The 24,458-nt window shown below is 47.9% G+C and overlaps 1 protein-coding gene across 1 annotated transcript; it reads right to left on the reverse strand.

The window, feature by feature from the left end:
• Positions 1 to 5,793: 5,793 nt before the first annotated feature.
• Positions 5,794 to 11,586, reverse strand: LOC131505318 (chymotrypsin-like elastase family member 3B). The gene is made up of 8 exons (XM_058718711.1): positions 11,455 to 11,586; positions 10,378 to 10,463; positions 9,386 to 9,483; positions 9,132 to 9,266; positions 7,833 to 7,969; positions 7,321 to 7,463; positions 6,560 to 6,712; positions 5,794 to 5,875 (listed from the first exon to the last, which is right to left on the reverse strand). The coding sequence occupies exons 1-8, from the start codon at positions 11,495 to 11,497 to the stop codon at positions 5,858 to 5,860; spliced, it is 813 nt and encodes a 270-aa protein (XP_058574694.1). The 5' UTR covers positions 11,498 to 11,586; the 3' UTR covers positions 5,794 to 5,857.
• Between the last annotated feature and the right edge of the window lie 12,872 nt (positions 11,587 to 24,458).

Below are 24,458 nucleotides of genomic sequence, written 5' to 3' on the forward strand. Positions count from 1 at the left end.
GCAGCTGACTCAGCGCCCCACCCTGAGGTTACACCCTTGACTCTTTGCACCACCCAGAGGAAAGAAACCAACATAGAGGGCTGGGTGGCTGCTGTTTGGAAACCGCCATCCTGTGTGGCGCCCCGTGCAATCACTCCACGTGAGGCGGTGGGCACAGTCTAATAAGTACCCCTGCGTCCGTGTACCCAGACAGAAGTGGGCATGTGCCACGTGGGTTTGTCCTTCTGTCCAGGGGAAGATCCTGTGTGTAGAAAGCTCGGTCTCAGCCCTGTGTCCCTCTTCCCCCTCAAGACTTTCCAATTGCTGACGGTTAAGAATTGAAGTTTTGAAGTCACACTTAGCCGGTTTGAGTCTGGGTTTAGCCTGGAGTTGAGTCGGGGGCACACATGTTAAAATAGCACAGCATGTAAGAGGAAGTGCAAAGATGCTAAGGCAGCCCTTCCACGTCGGTCTTAACCCTGAAGGGGAAGGGACTTGGCCAAGGACAAGGCGCTCAGGTGGCCCAGCCGGCTCTCCTCCCATTTGCCCTATCCAAATGGGACATGCTAGGGAATTAAGAAGGGCACTCCAAAGACCCCTCCCGGGTTATCACCACCTCCCAACCCTCTCCACCCCTCTCCCTAACCTCTCACACCCCCCACCTCACCCCACTCCCAACCAATGTCCCTGGGGAAGAGAAGATGTGCCTTTCGTCTACACTGCCACTGCTGGTTAGTAACCCCCTAGATTGCCAGGTTCTCCAGCTGGTGGTTGGATAGCCAGGCTCCTTGCTATGGCGCCACCCCTACCTCCACCACTGTGGGCCCTTCCCCCACTCACCCCTACAGGGTAGTTTCCACGTTTCACTCCCTCTCAGCCTTGGTTTCCCCATCTGTAAAATGAGAGGGTTGGACACCCCACCCCATCCCATTCTTAGGCTCCCGGGGAATGCTTCAGGAAACTGCTGGGGTGCAGTGGGGGTAGGGGATGGTCTAAGTCCCAGAGCAGCTCCGATTTTAAAGGTTTATACATTTATATGAAAAGTTTATATGTTGTGGCTCCGTGTAAGATTATTGTATCACTCAGGATAAAATGTAAACTTTGCACTTTGCCCCACATTCCTCACCTTTCCCCATCCTCCTGTTCACTCACTGCTCCAGGCACAGCGGCCTTGTAGTTATTTTGCAAACCCAAGAAGTTCATCGTCACCTCTTTGGTGACTCTGCTTGTGGTGCTCTTTCCTGACATCTGTTCATCAAGGATCCAGTTCAAATGTTGCCTCTCTAGAGCAGCCTTTGCTATCCCCCCTCTTCTAAAGGCACCCATGCAATCCCTTTATAGCCTGTCAATCTGTATTGTTATTATCTGTTTATTTTCTATTTCGCCCACTAGGCAGTGGCTACAAGGCCAAAGACCTTGACTGTCCTGTCCCCATGTCTCCAGCACCTGAAGCTGAGCATAGGCTGGGTGGACATCTGTTGAATGACTCAATGAGTGAGTGAATGAACAGAGAAGGCTTGAATTTTATGATAAAGCCAGTCTGGTAAAGACCACCCGGGACACAGGTATAGTTTAACAAAGTTAAGTTTATTGACTTAATGCCACAAGCATCCAGAGAAACCATGGGGTGTCTCATGAAAGAAAGGAAGAAACAGGGTTATTATTGTAGGATTTGGGGGAACTTTGGAATTTAGGTGAAATTGAAATGAAGCAGTGTTGACAGGCTCAAGGCAAACTTGGTCTTGTAGAAAGAGGTTAACATCTAGCTTGAGACCAGAGGTAGATTCATAGCCGTGTTTCCTTGGACACTGCAAAGTTAAGATAAATATGGACCGTTGTGTCCAAAACCTCTTGTCTGAAGCTCTGCACCTGGGGTGGTAATCCACGCTGCTTCTCTGTGTCAAATCTGGCTCTGACCCACTAGACAAGAGTGGGATTCTTCATCTCACTGACCCGATCTCAAACAGCAAAGTTTCTCAGAACTATGTCTTTGGTGTTCATTGACAAAAGAAAGTTAGACAGATTCACATGTGACAGGAATCTCTTGATGTCTCAATCATCCGGATGTGAGGGCCATCCGGGGCTCCAGTCTTCCCATCCCAAGGTGACCCCAGCCCCCTGGGCTCCGCATCACTCTGAGCCTTCATTAGAACACTGAGTTAAGCCTCCAGCCCCGTTTGGGTGTACCTGTCAGATTCCCAGCCAGACTCTGGGCACATCAAGGGCCTGGCCCAAGTTTGGGTCATTTTCTTCTGCCCAATGCTTGCCACAGAATACCCAAAGGTGCTCAATCTGTGCCCATTGAATCCAGCTGTTGATAAGTCTAATGAATGTAAAGAAAAAGAAATGGAAGGAAGCATACCAAAATGATAGCAGTAGCTGTGTAACGGGTGTGGGAATGTGAGTGGTTTTTTTTAAAATCTCCCAAAGGGGAAGTCCCTAACATGTAACCAAGATTAATGTTATGAAAAAGGAAAAGAAAATGGCATTGCTGACTCTTCTAAGAAAAAAGTATTGACATTTGAATGAGTTTTGAATGAGAACAAAATTGTTGACACATTTTGATTAAAGAGAAGGGAACGCAGCACCGATCCTTTATATTTTCCGAGGGAATTCAAGTATTGACATTGTGCTTTTTCAGAAAGTGGGTTTTCCTCGTGATTTAGAAAACACACACACACACACACACACACACACACACACACACACACAAAGTTGTTGGCATTGACACTCTAATCATTACTCAAAAAATTAAATTATTGGAGCGCCTAGGGTGGCTCGTCAGTTCAGCATCTTACTCTTGACTTTTGGCTCAGGTCATGATCTCATGGTTTGTGTGTGCGAGCCCTGTGTCAGGCTCTGTGCTGACAGCATGGAGCCTGCTTGGGATTCTCTCCCTCCCTCTCTCTCTGCCCCTCCCCAGCTCACTTGTTCTCTCTCTCTCTCTCTCTCTCTCTCTCTCTCTCTCTCTCTCTCTCTCAAAATCAGTAAACATTTAAAAAATGATTGATTATATGGTTTTTAAAGGACTTGAATTGTCAGGACTTGGAGATTAAAAAAAGAACATTAAATTATTGCTGAAACTGTTGGCACTTTTAGGCAAGATTTCCTGACTCCCCGTTGCCCACACATGAGAAGGGTGTTGGCAGTTCTCGGCCCCATCCTGAGGCGGGGTGGAGGGCCCATGACGGCCTACTTCCCAGCCACAGAGTGGAATTTTCCAGGTCTGAATGCCCTTTGTCCTAGAACTGCTTTGGAAAATTGTCCAAGGTCACGGAAGGACCCACTGGGAAGAAGTAGATACTCAGCTTTTGCGACCCCGTTGTGCCTTGACAGCATGTGACTATTACATATGTCACCTGGCGCCATCTGTCTGACGCGACACAAATGATCACCACATGCCCCACTTTGCACCACTTTCTCCCCTCCTCCCCCCACACCCCTGTGATGCTGAGGTCTCTTCCCTGCTTGACTCCGTTCCTCCCTTGCCCTCATGCTGGCCTTGCCAGACCAGTTCTTAGGCTTTTGTGGGAGCTGGAGTGGGGGGTAAGGGCTGGAGGGGGAGAGTTTCTGTGGGAAAGGACTGAGGGTCCAAGAGTGGGTACGGAGAAAAGCAGGGGAGGGAGGGCAGTTGTCATGTGTGGGGACCGTGGGCGGGAAGAGAAAAAAAAAGAAAGACAATTTTAAGTACTGTTGATACAGTTACTGTGGAGAGCAACTTGGCGATTGGTTAAATTGAAAATGAGCACCCCCTCCCACCCAGTAATTCCATTTCCTGGAATATACCCTAGAGAAACTCTTGCACATCGCACCTGGAGATTTGTCCAAGGACGTTTGCTGAAGCGCTGTTTGTAATCGTGAAAATTGGCCCTGCTGTAAATGTCCATGGGGGGGGGGGGGGGCGGGAAGGATAATAGTGTTGTGCAATAGGCTCCTCTTCAAGACCAGCAGCAATGAACTAGAAATATATAAATTAGCATGGGCCTCAAGAAATAATGTTGGTGGGTGGGGGGAGGGCATTAAGGAGGGCACTTGTTGGGACAAGCACTGGGTGTTACATGTGAGTGATAAATCGCTGAATTCTACTCCTGAAACCATTATTACACTGTGTGTTAACTAATTTGGATTTAAAAAGGGAAAGAAAGAAAGAAACAATGTCGGGTGAAAGCACCAAGTTGCAGAATAATACGTACAGCATGAAGCTATGCCTGTATTTTTAAAAACCAAACAATGCAGTACATTGTATATAGATATTATATGGTTGGTGAAAAATACGTAGCAACGTGGAGTGGAAGGAGCGGAAGGATAAATACCCAATTCATTTCATCAGTAAGGATAAGTTAGGTCAATGCCACTGTAACCAACACCCCAAATCTTAGTGGCCTGTAACCACGGAGTTTATTTCCTGCCTGTGCTGCATATCCGTCAGGGGTCACTGCAGGCTTTGCTCCCCGTCTCCTCACTCTGGGACCAAGCTGACGTACAGCCACCAGCTGCCATGGCAGAGGGAAAGAGAGCTCAGCAAATCATCCCACCTCTCAAAACCCCACCTCGGCCAGAGCAGGCCACATGGCCAAACCCACCTCCACAGGGCAGGCAAGAACTAGCCCACCGTGGGCCCCAAGGGAAAAACAGTGCTGGCTAGAGGACACATTATCACAGCCATGAGGATGATGTCCTCTGAGTACTCAGAGAACAATTAGTAATATTAAAGGGTACAAAGAGTAATATTAAAAATTATAAATATATGTCCTTGCTGGGCTCATGTTTGCTTTCATGGCATTCAGGAGGAACATGAATAAAGGAATTCAGTTGTGTGTGTGTGTGTGTGTGTGTCTGAAAGTTTATGTATTTATTTTGAGGGAGAGAGAGAGAGTGGGGGAGGGACAGAGAGAGAGGAAGAGAGAGAGAATCCCAAGCAGGCTCCATGTTGACAGCAGAGAGCCCGATGTGGGGCTCAAAGCCACACACCGTGAGATCATGCCTGAGACAAAGTCACACGCTGAACCGACTGAGCCCCCGCCCCCCGCGGGCGCCCCAGAAATTCAGTTGTCTGTATGTTGCCCTGGGCTGCAGGGCAGCAGGCTTTCGGACCTCAGCACCAGCACACTGGGCTCTGACCCCACTTGTGGCATCGTGCATGCTTCTGCGGGGGCTTCTGCAGCAAGGGCTCCCAAAGTCGTTTGACTCACATCTGAATCCCCATCTCTGCCCTTGCCGCCAAAAAAGGTGCCTCGTAAATGTTTAATGAATGATTCTGATGTGCTCATTTCTATCTCAATAATGAGCTGTTTCAAGGCAGGAACCGTGTCGTCTTTCCCCCCTGAGCCCTCCTCAGGAACAGGAGGATGGCTCCTGTTGAGGCCATGAATGCTTGTTGAGCGAACGAATGAATGGATGACCACAGCCCTCCTTTCCTGGCCCACAGCGGGAGAAGAAAACACGTGGCCCATGCCACTCCTCCATGAGCCCCCCAAGGGCCTGCCAAGTTCACTTTTTCTGCAGATTCCACCATGTTTTCTTGCTGCATCGAAAAGCCAGTGTGTGGCTGTATAGGATGACCGACTTCTCGGGACTCTCCTCCTTTTACCACAGAAAGTTCTGTGCCCTGGGAACCCCCTCAGTCCAGGCAAACTGGGATGGCTGCTCACTCGACGGCAACTCCTTTCTTCTCTCTGGGCCTCATTTTTTTTTTTTTTTTCTCATTCTCAAATGAGAGGGTTGTATCTGGTCTTGACTCTACATAACAGATCTAAGATTTTAGGGACAGTCTGGAAGGGAACAGATGAGTCAAAGAAGGAAGAAAGACTCACATTGGGGTTTTCTGAGAGATCTTTATTTTTTACAAAGAACGTGCATTGCCACCAAGGCCTCGGTTCTAGTGGCTTGACATGACCTAGAAAAAAAAAGCCATAGAAAAAGGGAGGAGATTCAGCATAGTCTAGTTAGGAGCACAGATTCTGAAGCCATATGGAACTGGGTTCAATTTCCAGCCATGCCACCATTAGCTGTGTGAGGTGAGTGACTTGACCTCTCTGAGCCTCAGTATTTTCGTCTGTATAATGGGAGTAATCTTAGTACTCATCTCATGGGGGGGGGGTTGATGAAACTCCTAACTAAGGATGTTTAAGTAGTTTATAAATGTTATCATGAACATTATTAGCCCTCCCTGACCGCTCATTCCCAGATAAGGTTTGTGCTTTCACTGGGGCCTGAACATCCAGTCACAGCTCTCCCCATGTTTCATGACGATTGCTCATGTGATCATTTCTTCACCGCAAGCAGCCCTTTGACACATCACTCTATCTTTCAGCACAAGCAAAGACCTGTATCTCACAAACACTTGTTGAGATGAGGAAGTTCAGCTGTAGTTCAGAGCCACTGAGGTCCTTGGGGCCACACCAGAGCAGAGAACATCCCCCAAGCCCTCTGGAATGTGCCCAGGGGCCCCTCCACTCCTGACCTTCTGGGATCCTTTCAGCCCCTCCTCAGGATCTGCTGTCCCCGCTCAGCCCCGGCACCTCTCAACATCTCAGAAGAGCCAGCATGGGGGCCCTCCTGCTCGGCCCGTCCCGCTCACCTCCTCGATCCAGTCATTGAAGGCCGAGACTCGTGTGAACACCGTGGGCTTCTTGAGGGTGTTGCAGCCGAAGGCAGAAACGAAGCTGGTCACACCGTGGACCTGCCAGGAGCCGTCTGCTGTGGGGCAGTTAAGGGGTCCTCCAGAGTCACCCTGGAATTGCCAGAGAGCGGTGGGGAGTTGAGCCGCCATGTGTGGGATTGAAGGAATTGGTTGTGACTCTGGGGATTCTGAGAAACCCCTGTGTTACTTGACCTCTCCAAGCCCCAGTTGGCCTGTTTGTAACAGACTAACATCTGTCCTACCGGATCTTGTAGGAATTAAGCGAGATGATAAATATATGATCTTAGCACAACTCCTAGCAGAGAGAAAGCCATCAATAAAGGGTAGTTCCCACAGTATTACCACGATAGATAGTTACCATAACAGTATTCATCCTCACTTATAACACAACGATAGGACTGATTTATCGTAACTTCAGGACCATGGAGTTGAAGGTGCCTTTAGAGATCGCAGTGTCAATATCCCTTACCAGGCTGATGGGAAAGCCTGAGGACCGGGTCAAGTGATTTGCCCCGGGTCAAGGCAGCGTGAGCTGGGACGGGAAGCCAGAGGCCAGGGTGGTGTGTCTGGCCCCCACTGACTTCCTCCAAGTCCTGCCTGGCCTGGAGGCTGAACGGGGCCAGCAGGTGGGATTTCTCCGCCCCTCCCCCCGGCAGATGGCAGAGGTACCCCCGGGCCCCGCGTTCGAGCTGACTCACGTTGCAGCCGGAGAGGATGTCCCCACCCGCACACACCATGGTCTTCTTCACGGAGCTGCCCCACCAGTCCAACTTGGAGCAGTGGTCATAGTCGACCACGGGCAGCAGCGCCTGCTGAAGCTTGTCCGGGAGGGGCCCACCAGCTGCGGGAGAGACCCCGCCCTGAGTGGGGTGGTGTGGGGTGCAGGGCTGGGGCTGGGGCCCCGGAGTCAGGGCTGGGAGCCCCGGGGTGGGGTGGGGGAGGTTGAGGGAGGCAACCCTTCTAGCCCGATGGGGACTCGCCTCCCACCAGAGGGTCCCGCCTGCTTTGTCCACCATAACACCCCCGGCACCTGGCACACAGGAGGCGCTGGAAAATGCTCAGGTGAACACATTTGTGTTTGGGAGGATGGGGTGGAGGGGGGGGAGGAGGGAGGTGCCCCCGAAGGAGGACAAGTGCAAGGAAGTGTCGTGGTTGCCTTCGACCCCCCGGCCCCCAGTCCCCGTGGCCGGTGGGAGGGGTCGGCACGCACTGTGGAGCCGGCCCCAGCCGCTGATGTAGCAGGGAGCCCCGTTGGGCAGGATGTCACCAGCGGGAGGGAGGCAGGCGAGCTGGACCGTGCCTCCCAGCTGGGCGCTGCGCGACAGCTTGATGAGAGCGATGTCATTGCTGGGGAAGAGGAAAGAGTCAGGGGAGCCTGGTCCTCCAGCTAGACCAAGCCCCACCTCTCAGCCTTTGCAACAGAGAGTTCGCCTCCAGGATGCCCCCGCTGCTCCTTTTCCTCCAAATCACAGGCGTTCTTAGGGCTGAGCAACTTTAGGAGGCTCCCCGCCCCCCCGCCCCCTGCTCCCGGCACCCATGCTGACCCTCGGCCTTCCTAGCTGTCCTCGGCTCTTATACCATGGTCCTTACACTTCAGCTGCACCAGGATCACGGAGGGCTTGTTAAAACACGGGTTGCTGGGGCCCACCCCAGGGTTCTTGAGGCAGTGGGTCCGGGGGTGGGGCCCGAGGACTCACATTGCCAACAAGTTCCCAGGCGATGCTGATGGCCTGGGGACCACCCTTCAAGAACCCCTGTTCTGGGTCTTCCTCTGCTTGCTTGTCACTCAAAGCATCGTACCTGGGGTCCCCTTTCCTCTCCACGTACCGCAGGAGTCCCGTGAGGATGGGTCGAGGTCACGATCATCATGGCCCTTCTCTCCTACACCGCACTTTCAAGGGTTCTGCACCCTTCTTTGACCCTCACCAGAAAAATGCTGGGCCCCGCAGACACATGATTTTGTACGTGCTCGAGGGCCTTGGGAAGCCCTGCTTCAGTGTTCTCACCCGGTGATTGCCTCCCTGTCCTTCAAACCACTCAGGAAGCCAGGAAAGTCACCCTCAACATATGGTATAATTGAGGCCCAGAGAAGGGCAGTGACTTGCCCAAGGCACACAGCAACTTAGTGCTGGAGGCTGACTCTGGGTCCAGTGCTCCTCCTTTTTCCCACAGTGCTGGGAACCCAGGCTGCACTGGACAAATGTCTGTCGAACGGAGGAACCCTTAGATTTGGGAGCGGGGGTGCCAGAGGAGATCTGGGTTCAAGCCAACTAGCCAAGTGGCCTTGGGGGAGTTCCTGGCCCTCCCTGAGCCCTGCTGTCCTTCCACAGGGAGAGGAGTTTCGGGCAGATGCTCCTTCGAGGCTCTCCTGGCTCTGACCCTCAGTGTGTGGGACGTGGGCCCAGGCTGCTGGACCCAGCCCCGCTGTCACTGGGGGTCTCTTCAGAATTATCTTTGGGTCACAGAGGGACCAGTAACCTCTGGGTCCCAGGCCTGAGAGTCCACTCACCCACAGGCGACGCAGTTGGGGTTCCAGAGTGGGTGCACGAAGAGGTCCCCAGCATTGATGGGGATCACCTGTTCGGAGCCTTCCTCCTCAGCCCGGTTGTATTCGCCCAACACAACCTGGTAGGTCAAGGAGCTCCTGCCAGTGGAGGAGGTCAGGTCAGTCTGGGCCCAACTGGGCTCCTTCCCTCCCCTCCCACAGCTACGCACCACCTGCCCGGTTCTCATGCAGGGACGCGGACAAGTAAAAACACTTACGAGATGCAGTGGCCCGCAGTCATGACCCAGTCGGGGGCGATAAGGCTGCCACCACACGTGTGGTGGAAGGCTCCACTCTTCTCGTACTGCAGGGAGACCTGGCGACAAGGAGGGAGGAGGCTAAGTGGTCTGGGCCCTACAGTGAGGGCTGATATCCATGACTGTATAGGTTGTGCACTGGACAACTCTAGAGGGCATCACTCATGCAGAGTGGCCTCCTCCAGAAATGTGCAGTGTTCAACCCACATGACTGTATCATCTATGGCTGTTTTCATACCACAATGGCAGAGTTAAGTCACTGCAATAGAAACCACATGGCTGACAAAAGCTAAAATATTTTACTCCCTGGTCCTTCCCAGAACAAGTTAGCTGACGATGCTGTAGACCAGTGCCATCCAAGAGAACTTTCTGTGACGGTGGGAATGTTCTCTGCCTCGGCTGTCCAACGTGGTGGCCGCTAGCCATATGTGGCCGTTGAGAATTTGAATGTGGCTAGCATGGAGCAACTGAATTTTTAACATTGTTTAATTGTAATTAATTTAAAATTAAATAAAGACACGTGGCTAGTGACTACCGTGTCACCGAAGCAGGTCTAGCCCTCTGTGCCTCACTGACCTCTCTAAAGCCCTTCCTTCCTTTAGTGCTCTCAAACCTTATAACCCTGCTGTGTAATTCGAGGAGTCTAGTAACGAGGACCCCAAAACCTCCATCCCTAAACACAGTGCCCGAAATTCCACTGTTAGTGCACCAACCCTTGGGCCAAACATTTCCTTCTCTCCAGATTCCACTTTTAACATGCAAACAGTCTAGGGAGGGTCACAGGTTGAATGGGCAAGACTTCCCCGCGAAGTGGACTGTCCAAGGGTTTCCTGGCCTTGGCGAGCTGAAGAGGTTACCGGAAGCAAAGCAGTGGGGTCGAGACCGAATGCCTCGCAATCAGAACAGAGTGCAGAGCCCACGGTGAGAAATAGCGCAGCTGGCATTGGTCTTACCTGCCAGGGCCAGCTGTAGGGGGCTGCGTCCTCACCGTTGACAACACGGGAGGAGGGCTGGTAGGAAGGTCGGCCACAGCCCGAGGCTGGAAAGGAGAGTGCGGGCATCAGTGAGCCAGAGAGTCCCCCAAAGCAAAGAGGCCCGGGTCCAGATTCTAGATGCACCACAAGCTGGCTGTGTGACCTGGTGTAAGTGCTTCCCCCTCTCTGGACCTCCATAGCCACCTATGAACAGTGAACATCTGGACTAGAATAGGGACCTCCAGAGTCCCAAGAGTCTAGGGATGGAGACGTGACCTCCTTCCACGGCACAATTGAAGGGGCTGATGCACTTAGAACAGTGCCTGGTGCCCAATGAACTCTTAAGAAGTGATAGCTTGTTGTCATGAAAAGTGGTGGCTTTGGAGTAAGACTGCCTGGGTTCAAAATGCAGCTCTGCTCCTAGTTCGGCGGGGGGGGGGGGGGGGGTTCTTTACTTCTCTGAGGGTCCATCTGTGAAATGGGGATAATAATAGAACTGATCACATGAGCCTGTTGTAAGGCTTATGGGAGATAATATGAGAAAAAATCCTTAGCATTCTCCCTGGTATATAGTAAGCGCTCAATAAACATTATGTGTCACTATTACTGTCAGTCAAGGGAGGCAGCTTGGAGGAGGTGGCCCTGAGCTGGAATATAATATGGCAGAGACACTAGGAAAAGGCTAGACCACAGGATACGGAGTGGGGTTGGGGGAGGGAGAGGAGAGTTGGAGGGCTAAGCAGAGGAACAGAAATTCCAACCCAAGCAGTCTAACCACAGAGTCCAAACTCCTCATGACTAGACTTTTTTACCGTCCCCACTGATGAGTCCCACCACAGTGCTTTGGGTACACCAGTCTTTCTCCTGAGCTCATCTATCCATGGCTCCCCCTCCATTCTCCTGCCCCCCACCAAATGTGAAGCCCCTACAATCATACCCAGGTATAAGCGGAGACCCCCCCCCTCCTGTGGAACCAGGTGTTGGGTTCATGAGACCCGAGGTGAGTGACAGATTTCAAAGGCTCCTAGCTCAGTGCAGCACAGGCTGGGGTCTTACCAAGGGCCACAAGTAGGAGGGAACTCAGCAGCCGGAGCATCATGAGGTCTGAGATGATAGGAAAGACACGCTTAGCCTGGGGGCTCTAATATAGGGCAGAAAGGATATGTGGGAGGAAGGGCAGATTGGGCCCCATTCCCAGAACAGGTGGTAGAACGTCAGCTCTCTCATGGTCCAAGGCCATGCCCCCCCCCCCTGCTGCACATGGGAAGTAACAGCCAACAGTAAGACCCAAGGTTCCCTCCAACCTGTGGCCACACAGGTGGCATTGAATGGCCAGCTGATAACAGAGGAGGGAGGAAGGAAAGTACTCATCAGAACAAGCCAACCTCTTCTAGGGAAGAATATGGGCTCTGGAACTGGTCAGACCTGGGTTCAAATCCCAGCTCTGCCACCTCCAGGCTCTTGATCCTTGGGCATATTAACCTCTCTGGGCCTCGGGTTTCTCATCTCTAAGTCAGGAGCCATATTAGTATCCACCTCAAAATTTTAAAAAATTGTTGAGTGCTTTTCTATATCAGGATGCTCTAGGGGATAGAGCCATGAACATGACATAGTCCCAGATCCCCTGGAGCTTGAGTCTAGTAAGGGAGACTATGACGAATCAACAAAAATAAATGAAGCCTACTTCGTGTGTGTGTGTGTGTGTGTGTGTGTGTGTGTGTGTATAGAACAATACTAAAACAAATGCCTTTATTCTCAGCATCTGGCTTCAGAAATAGAACATTATAATTCCTCTGTGTATCTCAACTCTATGACATTCCCTTGCTTTCATTAGATTTTCACATACATATGTATTCCTAAACAATACATTGGTTTTCCTTTTAGCCCTCTATGTGAGTAGAATCACAGTGATTATTCTTTTGCGATGTCATTTTTACTTTGTGTTCAATATTGGTTCCTGAAATTCACCCATGTTGATGCATGCAATTGATTTGTTTTTAGTATTTAGTAATCCATCCTTCAAATATTCGAAAATCAAAAAAAATTTCAAAATCTATCCAATCTATTGTTAATGGATATTTGAGTGTTACTCATTCTTTGCTTTTATGGAAGTGGTTCACATTTATCTGCTCTATGCCTTGGATAAGAGTTAATGAAACATAGGATATGTAATGGTCCAGCTATACTATGTAACCACAAAGAGTTGATATTCTCATTAATAGGGAATGACGGTTCCTGTTATTCCACAGCTGAGTCAACTTTTTAATTGTCGTGTTTTTAAAAGTCTATTTATTTTTGAGAGAGAGAGACAGAGAAAGACAGAGAGAGAGGGAGAGAGAAGGGGAGAGATCGGGAGACAGAGGATCTAAAGCAGGCTCTGTGCTGACGGCAGAGAGCCCGATGTGGAGCTCAAACTCATAGCAAGATCATGACCGGAGCTGAAGTTGGCCACTTAACCAACTGAGCCACACAGGTGCCCCTTTATTGCTGCTTTTAAGTTTGCCCAACTGTGAGGTGTGAAATGGTGTTGCATTGTGATTTTAATTTGCATTTAGTTTATCACAAATGAGACTGAGCATCTTTTAAAATGTTCATTGGACATCCATATTTCATCGTCCATGCCTATTTATGTCTTTTTGCCATTCTTTTTGCCCCGGGTGGCTCAGTCGTTTAAGCATCTGACTTCGGCTCAGGTCATGATCTCGCGGTTCATGGGTTCGAGCCCTGCATTGGGCTCTGTGCTGAGAGCTGGGAGCCTGGAGCCTGCTTCAGGTTCTGTGTCTCCCTCTCTCTCTGCCCCTCCCCCACTTGTGCTCTGTCTCTCTCTCTCTCTCTCAAAAATAAACATAAAAAAATAAAATAAAAATTTTAATTCAATTTATTTAAGTTAGAAAGAAAACTGTTCACCCATTTCTCCCATCCCCATCCCCCACCTCTTGCAACCAAGAGGTTGTATCATGACCCGAGCTGAAGTCAGACGCTTAACCGACTGAGCCACCCAGGTGCCCCAACACTTGTTATTTCTTATCTTTTTGATAATAGCTGTTCTAACAGGTGTAAGGTGATATCTCATTGTGGTTTGGGTTTGCATTTTGCTGACGATTCATGATATAGAGTCTCTTTACACGTGCCTGTCGGTCATCTGTAAGTCTTCTTTGGAAAAATGTCTATTCAGATCTGCCCATTATTTAATGAGATTTTTGTTACTATTGAGTCGTGTGAGTTCTTTATGTAATTTGGATTTCAGCCCCTTATCAGATGTAAGATATACAATTATTTTCTCCCATTCAGTAGGTTGACTTTTTCTTGAGGATCCACCACGCACAGGCCCTGTGTTGGAGGCCAAGTACATAAAGATTCCCTCTTGATGGTGTTCACAATCTGCCTGGGGATCCAGACTGGACACTACACCACAGAGGGACACTTAGAACAGGGCATGGCATATTGAGTATACAATATATATTTGCCGAATGAACAGAGATTGCGAGAGAACTAAAGCTAAGGCCTTAGAAGAGCTCACAGGAGAGCTTCAGATGCTGATATATAGTCGTACTGGTTTATTTCTGCTTTGTTGCTTTTGTTTTTGGTGTCAGATTCAGAAAAATCACCACCAAGACCTAGTCAAGATGCTTACTGCTTATGTCATCTTCTAGAACTTTTATGGCCTCAGGTGTTACATTCAAGTCTTTAATCCACTGCGAGTTAACTTTTGTGTCTGGTGTAAGATAGGGGTCCATTTTCATTCTTGTGTGTGTGTGGCTGTTCAATTTTCCCAGCACTATTTACTGAAAAAACTGTCCTTTCCCTATTGTATAGTCCTGTGTCACAAATTAGTTGACTGTATATGCGTGGATTTACTTCTGGGCTCTCCATTCTGTTCCATTGATCTGTGTGTTTGTATTTATGTCAAATCTGTACTGTTTTGATTACTACAGTTCCGTAATACAGTTTGAAATCAGGGAGCGTGATGCCTTCAGCTTTGTTCTTCTTTCTCAAGAATGCTTCAGCTATTCGAGACTTTTGTGGTTCCACACAAATTTTGGGATTGTTTGTTCTATTTCTGTAAAAAAGATATATCATGGGAATTTTGATAGGGGTTGCACTGAATCTGTACATTGCTTTGGGTAGGATGGACGTTTTAACAGTATTAATTCTTCCCATCTATGAGCATGGAACATCTTCCCATTTATTTGTTTTCTTCAATTTCTTTCATTAATATCTTATAGTTGTCAATATACATGTCTTTCAACCAACTCCTTGGTTAAATATATTCTTAGTGTTTTATTCTTTTTGATGCAATTTTAAATAGGATTGTTTTCTTAACTTTTCTTGCTGATAGTTTGTTATAAATATAAAGAAATGCAACAGATTTTTGTGTGCAAATTTTGTATCCTGCGGCTGTTTTGTTTTTTGATAGAGTCTTTAAGGTTTTCTGTATGTAATTAGGTTATCTGCAAATAGTGACAGGTTTACTTCTTCCTCTCCAATTTGGATGCCTTTTATTTCTTTTCCTTGCCTGATTTCTCTGGCAAAAACTTCCAACACAATGTTGAATAAAGGTGGTAAGAGTGGACATCCTTGTCTTGTTCCTGATCTCAGAGGAAAAGATTTCAGCTTTTTTACCATTGAGTATGATAACCACTGAGTTAGCTGTGGGCTTGTCATATATGGCCTTTATTATGTTGAGATATGTTCCCTCTATACCAGCTTTGTTGAGAGTCTTTATCATAAATGGATGTTGAGTTTTGTCAACTGCTTTTTTGCATCTATTGAGATGATCAATATTTTTGGAAGGATAAATTTTTATCCTTCATTTTATTAATGTGGTGTATCTCACTGACTGATTTGTGCATGTTGAGCCATTCTTGCATCCCTAGAATAAATCCCACTTGATCATGGTATGGTATGATCTTTTTAACGTATTGTTAAATTCAATTTGCTAATATTTTGTTGAGGATTTTTGCGTCTATGCTCATTGGGGATATTGACCTGTAATTTTCTTTTTTTGTGGCATCCTTGTCTGGTTTTGGTATCAGGGTAATGTTAGTCTTGTAAGTGTTTGGAAGTCCCCCCCCCCCCCCGCCCCACCTGCTTCTATTTTTTCGAAGAGTTTGAGAAGGATTGGTATTGATTCTTCTTTGTGTGTTTAGAAGAATTCACCCATGACATCTTCTGGTCCTGGATTTTTGTTTGTTGGGAGGTTTTTGCTTACTGGTTCATTATTCTTGCTAGTAATTGATTTGTTCAGATTTTTAAATTTTTATCATGATTCAGTCTTGGTAAGTTACATGTTTTTATGAATTTATCCATTTCTTCTAGATTGTGCAATTTGTTGGCATATGATTGTTTATAGCAGTCTCTGATGATCCTGTATTTCTGGGGTACTGTTTTTTCACATCTCCTTTTTTATTTCTGATTTTATTTATTTGAGTCTTTCCTCTTCTTGTCTTGGTGCGTTTAGCTAAATGTTCGTCAACTTTGTTTATCTTTTCAAAGACTCAACTGTTTCATTGATCTTTTCTGTTGTCTTTTATTGTTTATTTTAAAAGTGTTAATCTTTTTTAATGTCTACTTGTTTATTTTGAGAGAGAGAACAGATGCACGCATGCCGGCGGTGGGGCAGAGAGAGAGAGAGAGGGAGAGAGAGAATCCCAAGCAGGTTCCATGCTCAGTGTGGAGCCTGATCCAGGGCTCCATCCCATGACCCTGGGATCATGACCCGAGCCAAAATCAAGAGTCAGACGCTCAACTGACTGAGCCACCCAGGTGTCTCTTTTTTGTTGTCTTTTAAACCTCTATTTATTGATTTCTGCTCTCGTCTCTGCTATTTCCTTATTTCTACTAGCTTTGGGCTTTGTTGTGTTTTTTTTTTTTTTTCTGGTCCCTTGAGGTGTAAAGTTAGGTTGTTTACTTGAGACTTTTCTTATTTCTTGAGGTAGTCATTTATTATTATGTACTTTCCTCTTCGAACTGCTTTTGCTGATTCCCACAAATTTTGGTATGTTCCATTTCCATTTTCATTTGTCTCAAGTTTTTTTTTTTTATTTCTCTTTTGATTTCTTCTTTGAATGAACCCATTGATTGTTCAGGAGCATGTCATATAATCTTTACGTATTTGTGAATTTAGCAGTTTTATTCTTGTAATCGATTTCTAGTTTCATATGTTGTGGTTGGAAAAGATGTTTTCTATAATTTCAACCTTCTTAAATTTATTACAACTTTTTTTGTGACCTAACATATGATCTATGTTCCATGTGCACTTAAGAATGCATGTTCTGTTGCTTTTGGATGGAATGTTCTGTAAATATCAGTTAAGACCATCTGATCTAACATGTCATTTAAAGCTGATGTTTCCTTTTGATTTTCTGTCTGGATGATCTATCCATCAAACTAAGGGTGGAACTGGGTCCCTCTACTATTATTGTATTGCCATCTATCTCACCCTCTATGTCCATTAACATTTGCTTTATTTTTTTATAATTAAAAAAAAAGTTTTAATGTATATTTATTTTTGAGAGAGAGAGAGAGAGACTGAGTATGAGCAGGGGAGGGGCAGAGAGAGACGGAGACACAGAATCCCAAGCAGGCTCCAGGCTCCGAGCTGTCGGCACAGAGCCCGACACGGGGCTCGAACCCACGAACTGCAAGATCCTGACCTGAGCTGAAGCCGGACACTCAACTGAATGAGCCACCCACGCGCCCCTGTTAACATTTGCTTTGTATATTTAGGTGCTCCTATGTGGGGCACATACATGTTTACAAGCGTTACATTCTCTTGTTGGATTGGCCCCTTTATCATTATGTAATGCCCTTCTTTGTCTGTTCTTACAGTTTTTGTCTTAAAGTCTGTTTTGTCTGATATAAATATAGCCATTTTATTTTTCTTTTGGTTTCCATTGGCACAGAATATCTTCTTCCATCCTTCTTCTATCCAGTCTTTCCATCCATCAGACTTTCAGTCCGCATGTGTCCTTACATCTGAAGTGTGTCTTTTACAGGTAGTATAGAGATGGATCTTGTTTTTTGTTTTTGTTTTTATTCATTCATCCACTCTATGTCTTTTGACTGGGGAACTTAGTCTAATTACATCTACATCCCTATTTACTGATAAGGATGTACTTACTGCCATTTTGTTCATTGTTCTCTAGCTGCTTTTGTGGTTCCTCTTGTTCCTTTCTTCTCCCGCTCTTTTCCTTTGTAGTTTGATTACTTTTTTTAGTAGTATCCTTATATCTCTTTCTCTTTATCTTTTGTGTATATACTCCAAGTTTTTATTTTGTGGTTAGCATGGGGCTTACATGTAATGGCTTGTATCCAAAACAGTGTATTAAAAAATTTTTTTTTAACGTTTATTTATTTTGGAAAGAGAAAGAGACAGAGCGTGTGAGCTGGGGAGGGGTAGACAGAGAGGGAGACACAGAATCTGAAGCAGGCTCCAGGCTCCCAGCTGTCAGCACAGAGCCCGACGCGGGGCTCGAACCTACGAACCGCGAGATCATGACCCGAGCCAAAGTTGGAGGCTCAACCGATTGACCCACCCAGGCGCCCCTATAACAGTCTATTTTAATTTGATAATAACTTAAGTTTGATTCCGTTCTAAAGCTCAACATTTTTGCTGATAGCAGCAAAATCATGAGTTTTGAGATGATAGGAAAGACATGCATAGTCCGGAGCTCTAATATAGGGCAGAAAGGAGATTGGTAGGAGTGGTGGGGGAAGAAGGGGCAGATTGGGCTCCATTCCCAGAACAGGTGGTGGAATGCCAGCTCTCTCATGGTCCAAGGCCACGGCCCCCCCCGCTGCACATGGGAAGTAACAGCCAACAGTAAGACTCAAGGTTCCCTCCAACCTGTGGCCACACAGGTGGCATTGAATGGCCAGCTGATAACAGGGGAGGAGGGGGGAAGAAAGTTCTCATCAGAACACGTCAACCTCTTCCAGGAAAGAATATGGGCTCTGGAACTGGTCAGACCTGGGTTAAATCCTAGCTCTGCCACCTCCAGGCTCTTGATCCTTGGGCATATTACCCTCTCTGAGCCCCAGGTTTCTCACCTCTAAGTCAGGAGCCATATTAGCAACCACCTCAAAAAAAAAAAAAAAGTGTTGAGCTCTTTCTCTGTATCAGGGCGTTCTAGGGAATGGAGCCATGAACACGACATGGTCCCAGCTGCCCTGGAGCTTGAGTCTAGCAGGGGAGACTATGACAAATCAACGAAAATAAACAAAGGCCATGCCTGATTGTGGTGGTAGGTGCTCTGAGAACGAAATGTGGGAGGCTGGGACGGGAATGAGAGTAACACATTTAAGCGGGGGGCCAGGGAGAGGGAAGTTCTGGCTGAGGAGACAATGTCTAATTGGGTCTTAAAGGGGGAGTAGGAGGCAGCCATGGGAGGCCCTGAGGGCAAAGCATTCCAGGTAGAGAGAACAACAGTGCAACGTCTGGAGGCTGGACTGGTTTGTCTTGTTCAAGCAGAGGGAGGTCAGTCTGGCTGGAGCAGAGCAAAGTGGAGAATGGCAGGGGATGAGGTCAAAAAAGAAATGACTCCTGAAGCTGAATTCACATGTGACCCAGCATTTCCACTCATGGGTATAGACCCCCAAGAAAATCCTGCACGCGTGCCCCAGGAGGCATGCACAAGAGTGTTCCCAGCAGCCCTGTCCTCAAGCCTCAGTAAGAAAACCCTAGACGCAGCTCCAATGTCCATTATAGCAAATGGATGAATATATGTAGGGCAGTCACCGGATGGAATATTACTCAGCTGTCAAAAAGAATGAATCATGGGAATGTAAGCCGGTGCAGCCACTCTGGAAAACAGTATGGAAGTTCCTCAAAAAATTAAAAATAGAACTACCCTACAACCCAGCAATTGCACTACTAGGTATTTATCCAAGCGATACAGGTGTGCTGTTTTGAAGGGACACATGCACCCCAATGTTTATAGCAGCATTATCAACAATAGCCAAAGTATGGAAAGAGCCCAAATGTCCATCGATGGATGAATGGATAAAGAAGATGTGGTACACACACACACACACACACACACAATGGAGTATTACTCAGCAATCAAAAAGAATGAAATCTTGCCATTTGCAACTACATGGATGGAACTAGGGGGTATTATGCTAAGTGAAATTAGTCAGTCAGAGAAAGACAAATATCATATGACTTCACTCATACAAGGGCTTTAAGAAACAAAACAGATGAGGGGCGCCTGGGTGGCGCAGTCGGTTAAGCGTCCGACTTCAGCCAGGTCACGATCTCGCGGTCCGTGAGTTCGAGCCCCGCGTCAGGCTCTGGGCTGATGGCTCGGAGCCTGGAGCCTGTTTCCGATTCTGTGTCTCCCTCTCTCTCTGCCCCTCCCCCGTTCATGCTCTGTCTCTCTCTGTCCCAAAAATTAATAAAAAACGTTGAAAAAAAAATTAAAAAAAAAAAAAAAGAAACAAAACAGATGAACATAAGGGAAGGGAAGCAAAAATGATATAAAAACAGGGAGGGGGACAAAACATAAGAGACTCTTAAATATGGAGAACAAACAGAGGATTATTGGAGGGGTTGTGGGAGGGGGGATGGGCTAAATGGGTAAGGGGCATTAAGGAATTTTCTCCTGAAATCATTGTTTCACTATATGCTAACTAATTTGGATGTAAATTAAAAAAAATAAAATTAAGTGGTATGTTGAAAAAAAATAACATTTTATTACTACAACCTGGAGCTAGGTGGCTTCATGATGGACTATAAAACCAATAAAGCATTCAGCATAGTATAATATGAAAGTGAAGGTAATACTATTTTAATAAACATTTAAGTCCATCTTAAAAAAAAAAAAAAGAATGAATCACAGTGACACGCCACAATGCAGGTAATTTGTAGGAATATCAATTAAAAAAAATAGTCCCAGAAAAGTAAATGCTGTTTAATATCCCTATTATAGAGTTAGAAACAACTAGAATTTAAAATACACGTTTTAAGGAATGCAAATATTGGGTGAATAAAACTATATAAAAACGGAAGCAAAGGCGTGATGAGTGTGGGGTTCTGGATAATGGTTGACTCGAGTCCGTGGTGGGGATAAGGAGGATAGGTTAGATGTGCTCAGAGTTCTAGGCTTGCTTTGGTAGTTTTTGTTTTTGTTCTGGCTTTCTTGAAGGTTAATTTTCGTACAATAAAGCTCGCCAGCTTCAACTGCAAAATTAGCAACTTTTGTCGAACGTATGCATCCATGAAACCACCACCACAATCAGGATATAAAACATTTTTAGGGCTCCTGGGTGGCTCAGCCAGTTAAGCGTCTGACTCGATGTTGGCTCAGGTCGTGATCTCACAGTCGTGGGATCGAGCCCCACATTACAGAGCCTACTTGGGATTCTCTCTCTCTCCTCTCTCTGCACCTCTCTCCGCTCACATACTCAATCTCTCCCTCTCAAAATAAATACATAAGCTTTCCCCAAAAATCAAATAAAAGAATTCAAAAAGAGGGAGAACATTTTCAGTGCCCAAAACATTTCCCTTCTGCCCAGCTGCTTTCTGCCATCCCCACACCTGGCCCCTGGCAACCAGTGGCCTGCTTTCTGTTTCTTCAGTCTCACCTTTTCTAGAGTTTCCATACAAAGAGAAGCATACAGGATGCATCTTTTGTTTCTGCGTGTCTTTCATTTAGCGAAATAGCGAAATGCTTTCAAGACGCCTCCGCATCGGTATGCTAGATGAGCTAGGACAGCATTTAAAATCACTGTATGTCGAACTAAATTAAAGTAGCCCATGAGTGGTCTAATGAGACCTGAAAGTGTATGAGATTATGATGAGAGAATGTCATAGACGGAGGATTATGATTAACCCAGCTCTGTTACCTGAAATCCAAATTGAGAGAGAAAGAGAGAATAAGAAAGAAAGAGGTGGGTAAGGGCCAGACTCTGTAGGATCTCTTAGCAGGTCCAGTAATAAAAGATTTGGATTTTTATTCTAAGCATAAAGAGCCTCAGGGGCGGGGGAGGTGATTAAGTAGGGCAAGGACCTGAGATCTCATTTATACTCTCAAAAAAAATCTCTTTCTGGGAGTTGCTGACAGTGGAGGATTATGGGGTAAGAGTGAAAGGGGTCAGTTGGAGCTATTTTGGTCATCCAGCGAAGCAGGTGGAGACGGAAATGGAGAGACCTGGGTGGAATTCCGGGTATATTTTGGAAATAGATCCATACCTGAGATCAGATCGGTGAACGGAATCCACATTAATTTGCAGAAAAGACTTAGCACATCCTGGCTGGCTGTTGGAAACGGCCTCCCAGCCCCGGGCCAGCACTTTGTAGGTGCTCAGTAAATGTTTGCTGAATAAGGCCAACAGGCTCGGCCGACTTTCCTGAGTAATCCCTGACATTCCCCAACGCCCTGCTCTCTAAGGGTTGCCAGACTCCCTCCCGCTAGCATTACTGACTCAGCGTAGAGCCCTCCTTGGGGGCTCCTACACTTTGGAAGCATGCGAGAAGGGCAACGCCCGGCTGCTTTAGGGATTCCGAATGGTGGGAGGTCAGGGGTGAGCTGGGCAGGTTGTCATTGCCGCGTGCACCCCCGCCGTCACCCGCACAGCCGTGTCTGCCTGGAAAGAGTGTGGGAGCAACAGAAGCAGCTGTGAAAAATCCTTCAAACTGTGATAAAAATAGCCGTGGCCTCCCTTACTCCCTGTTCCCTATGAGCCTGGACATGTTTGTTTGCTCAGCTTTGAAGCTCAGAGCCATTCCCCAGACCCTGAGCTCAGGAAGAGAGAGGCAAAGAAGGGAGGCTGCTGGGGAGCCGGAGAGGCGGGGCAGATCCTCCTGGATTCAGCCACAGAACGTCTAAAACAGCCTGCAAGACGATCTGTCTCGTCTCTTCTATCTGGCAGATGGGGACATCGAGACCCGGAGAACAGCGAGGATGGCTCAAGGCCCCCGGTTGCTCACTGCTCGGCCTGGCAGAGGGTGACTGATGGATGGTCCAGGGAAGGCCCCCCGCCCCCCCCCCCCCCGAGCTTCACACGATAAACCGTCCAGCCTCGATGCTGCCAGCTTCGAGCGGCTCCCAGCCCCTCTGTGGGCTCTGCAGGCAGACGTGCGGCCACCCTGGCCCTCTGCTTGGTCCCAAGGGAGATGGGCCACCTCCCAACACAAGCCCTGTCAGGACATCACACCTTCAGGGCCCTGTGGACGCTATTCACCGGTGCTGCTGCTGAACCTCTGGGGGTTTCTGGCCTCGGAGCAGCTGGAGCGAAATCCCAACAGATGAACCTCTTCCTGACCCCTGGGAAATGTCAGATCTGCATACATTAGGTGGTGGCAAGCCATGTCCTGAATGGGAGCGGGAGGTGCAGGTGTGCAGGAAAACATGGGGAACTGGGAGGGAGGTCGGGAAGGGGGAGAGGGCAGCTGAGACTGTTTCGTAGGGAGAAGCTGCTTCTGTCATTTTGGGTTCCTACCTGATGGGGAGTTTCATGAAGGGAAAACTTCCTCTTAGACATCGTTGAAGTCCCAGAAAGGGGGACTTCTGGCCCATAGGAGGTACGTGCCTGGCGCATGGTAAGTACTAAACGACGTGCGCATTACCTTAAAAGAGGCAAAGAATGAATGAATGAAGCTAAAAGACTCTTCACATGCCTGACTCTTCCTACCCGGAGAGCGCAGTTGACCCTGACATTCGTGAAGGGCGCACCTGGAGGCCATCCCTCTATGTGTCCCAGAGATGCTCAGCAGCAGTGTGTGGATGATGGTTCTGATGACCAGCATTCTAGAGAATATTAATAGATGTTCCATGATAAATGAGCCCATGAGAATGGAGCCCCATGAGGCAGGGGCTTTTGTCTGATTTGTTCACTGTTACGGGCTCGGCTCTTAGGACAGAATCCAACGAGGACACAAAAAAGAATGAAAGATCAGATGGGATTGGGAAACATGAGATCAAACGAGGTTTAAATGGTTCTTTCCTGCGGGACTTTTCAGAGCCTTTAAGGTGCCGGTGTGTACTGTTAATCACACATAATGATCTTTTTTTAAAATTTTTTAAATGTTTATTTCTTGAGAGAGAAAGAGAGACACAGAGTGCGAGTAGGGGAGGGAGGGAGAGGGGGAGGGAACCCAGAATCCGAAGCAGGCTCCAGGCTCTGAGCTGTCAGCACAGAGCCCGACGTGGGGCTCAAACCCACAAACCGTGAGATCATGATCTGAGCCAAGGTCGGACGTTTAACCGACTGAGCCGCCCAGGTGCCCCCACACATAATGATCTTAAGTCCAACTCTCTGGTGCCTCATTGCCCTGCAGTTCCTCAGTTGCCAGCCCCATCCCTCTAAGATGGGACAGCCTGAGGGAGGCCCAGGATCATGTAAGTGCCCCATGGCAATGGCACCAAGAAGCCACTGAGGGGACCCAGGACAGGAATGGCATGTAGGTGTCTCTTGCCCCAAGGAAGCCATTGCCTCGGCTGCTACCCGAGAAGATTGCTGGGCCATTGCACTGGTGAGGGCTGGGGAGCAAGGACAGCCTTCTTCCCACAGCCAGTGCTACGCCTTCCTGGGGCTGAGCGAGGGTGGGGTGGGGAAGTGGTGGGGGGTGGTGAAGGGGAGACTGGAGGTGTCTCCTTCCCCTGCTCTTACCCCGTTGCCCTTCTGGCACATACACCTTCAACAGGTATTTGTGGAACACCTACTCTTTTCCAGGCACCGTCCTGGTCACCAGCAATCCTTCTGGAAGGATGACAGATCACGGCCAGCAGGAATTGGGTGCCATTCTGCTGGATACTCTCCATCCGCTCTCCATCTGACCCCACCCTGCCCCGCCGGCTGGCCTGATGGATGGCATCGGCGGGCTCCTTTGTCCTCTGGGTTTGGTTCACTTAGGGGAAGCCACCAGCGGAGATGGGAGGACAGGAAGAGAAAGCAGTTTGGGGATCTATTCGCCGGCGCCCTTTCTGCAGGGCCTCAGCTATGCAATGGCTGCATTCCTCCACCAGAGGCCCTGGCTCCCGGCGGGAGGCCTCGTTTCCCACAGCAACTACCTCTGGGCTCCTTTAACTACCTCCTCTCTCTGTCCCTTGGGGCCC

Source organism: Neofelis nebulosa, chromosome 2, assembly GCF_028018385.1.
Source record: "Neofelis nebulosa isolate mNeoNeb1 chromosome 2, mNeoNeb1.pri, whole genome shotgun sequence".
Taxonomy (NCBI): domain Eukaryota; kingdom Metazoa; phylum Chordata; class Mammalia; order Carnivora; family Felidae; genus Neofelis; species Neofelis nebulosa.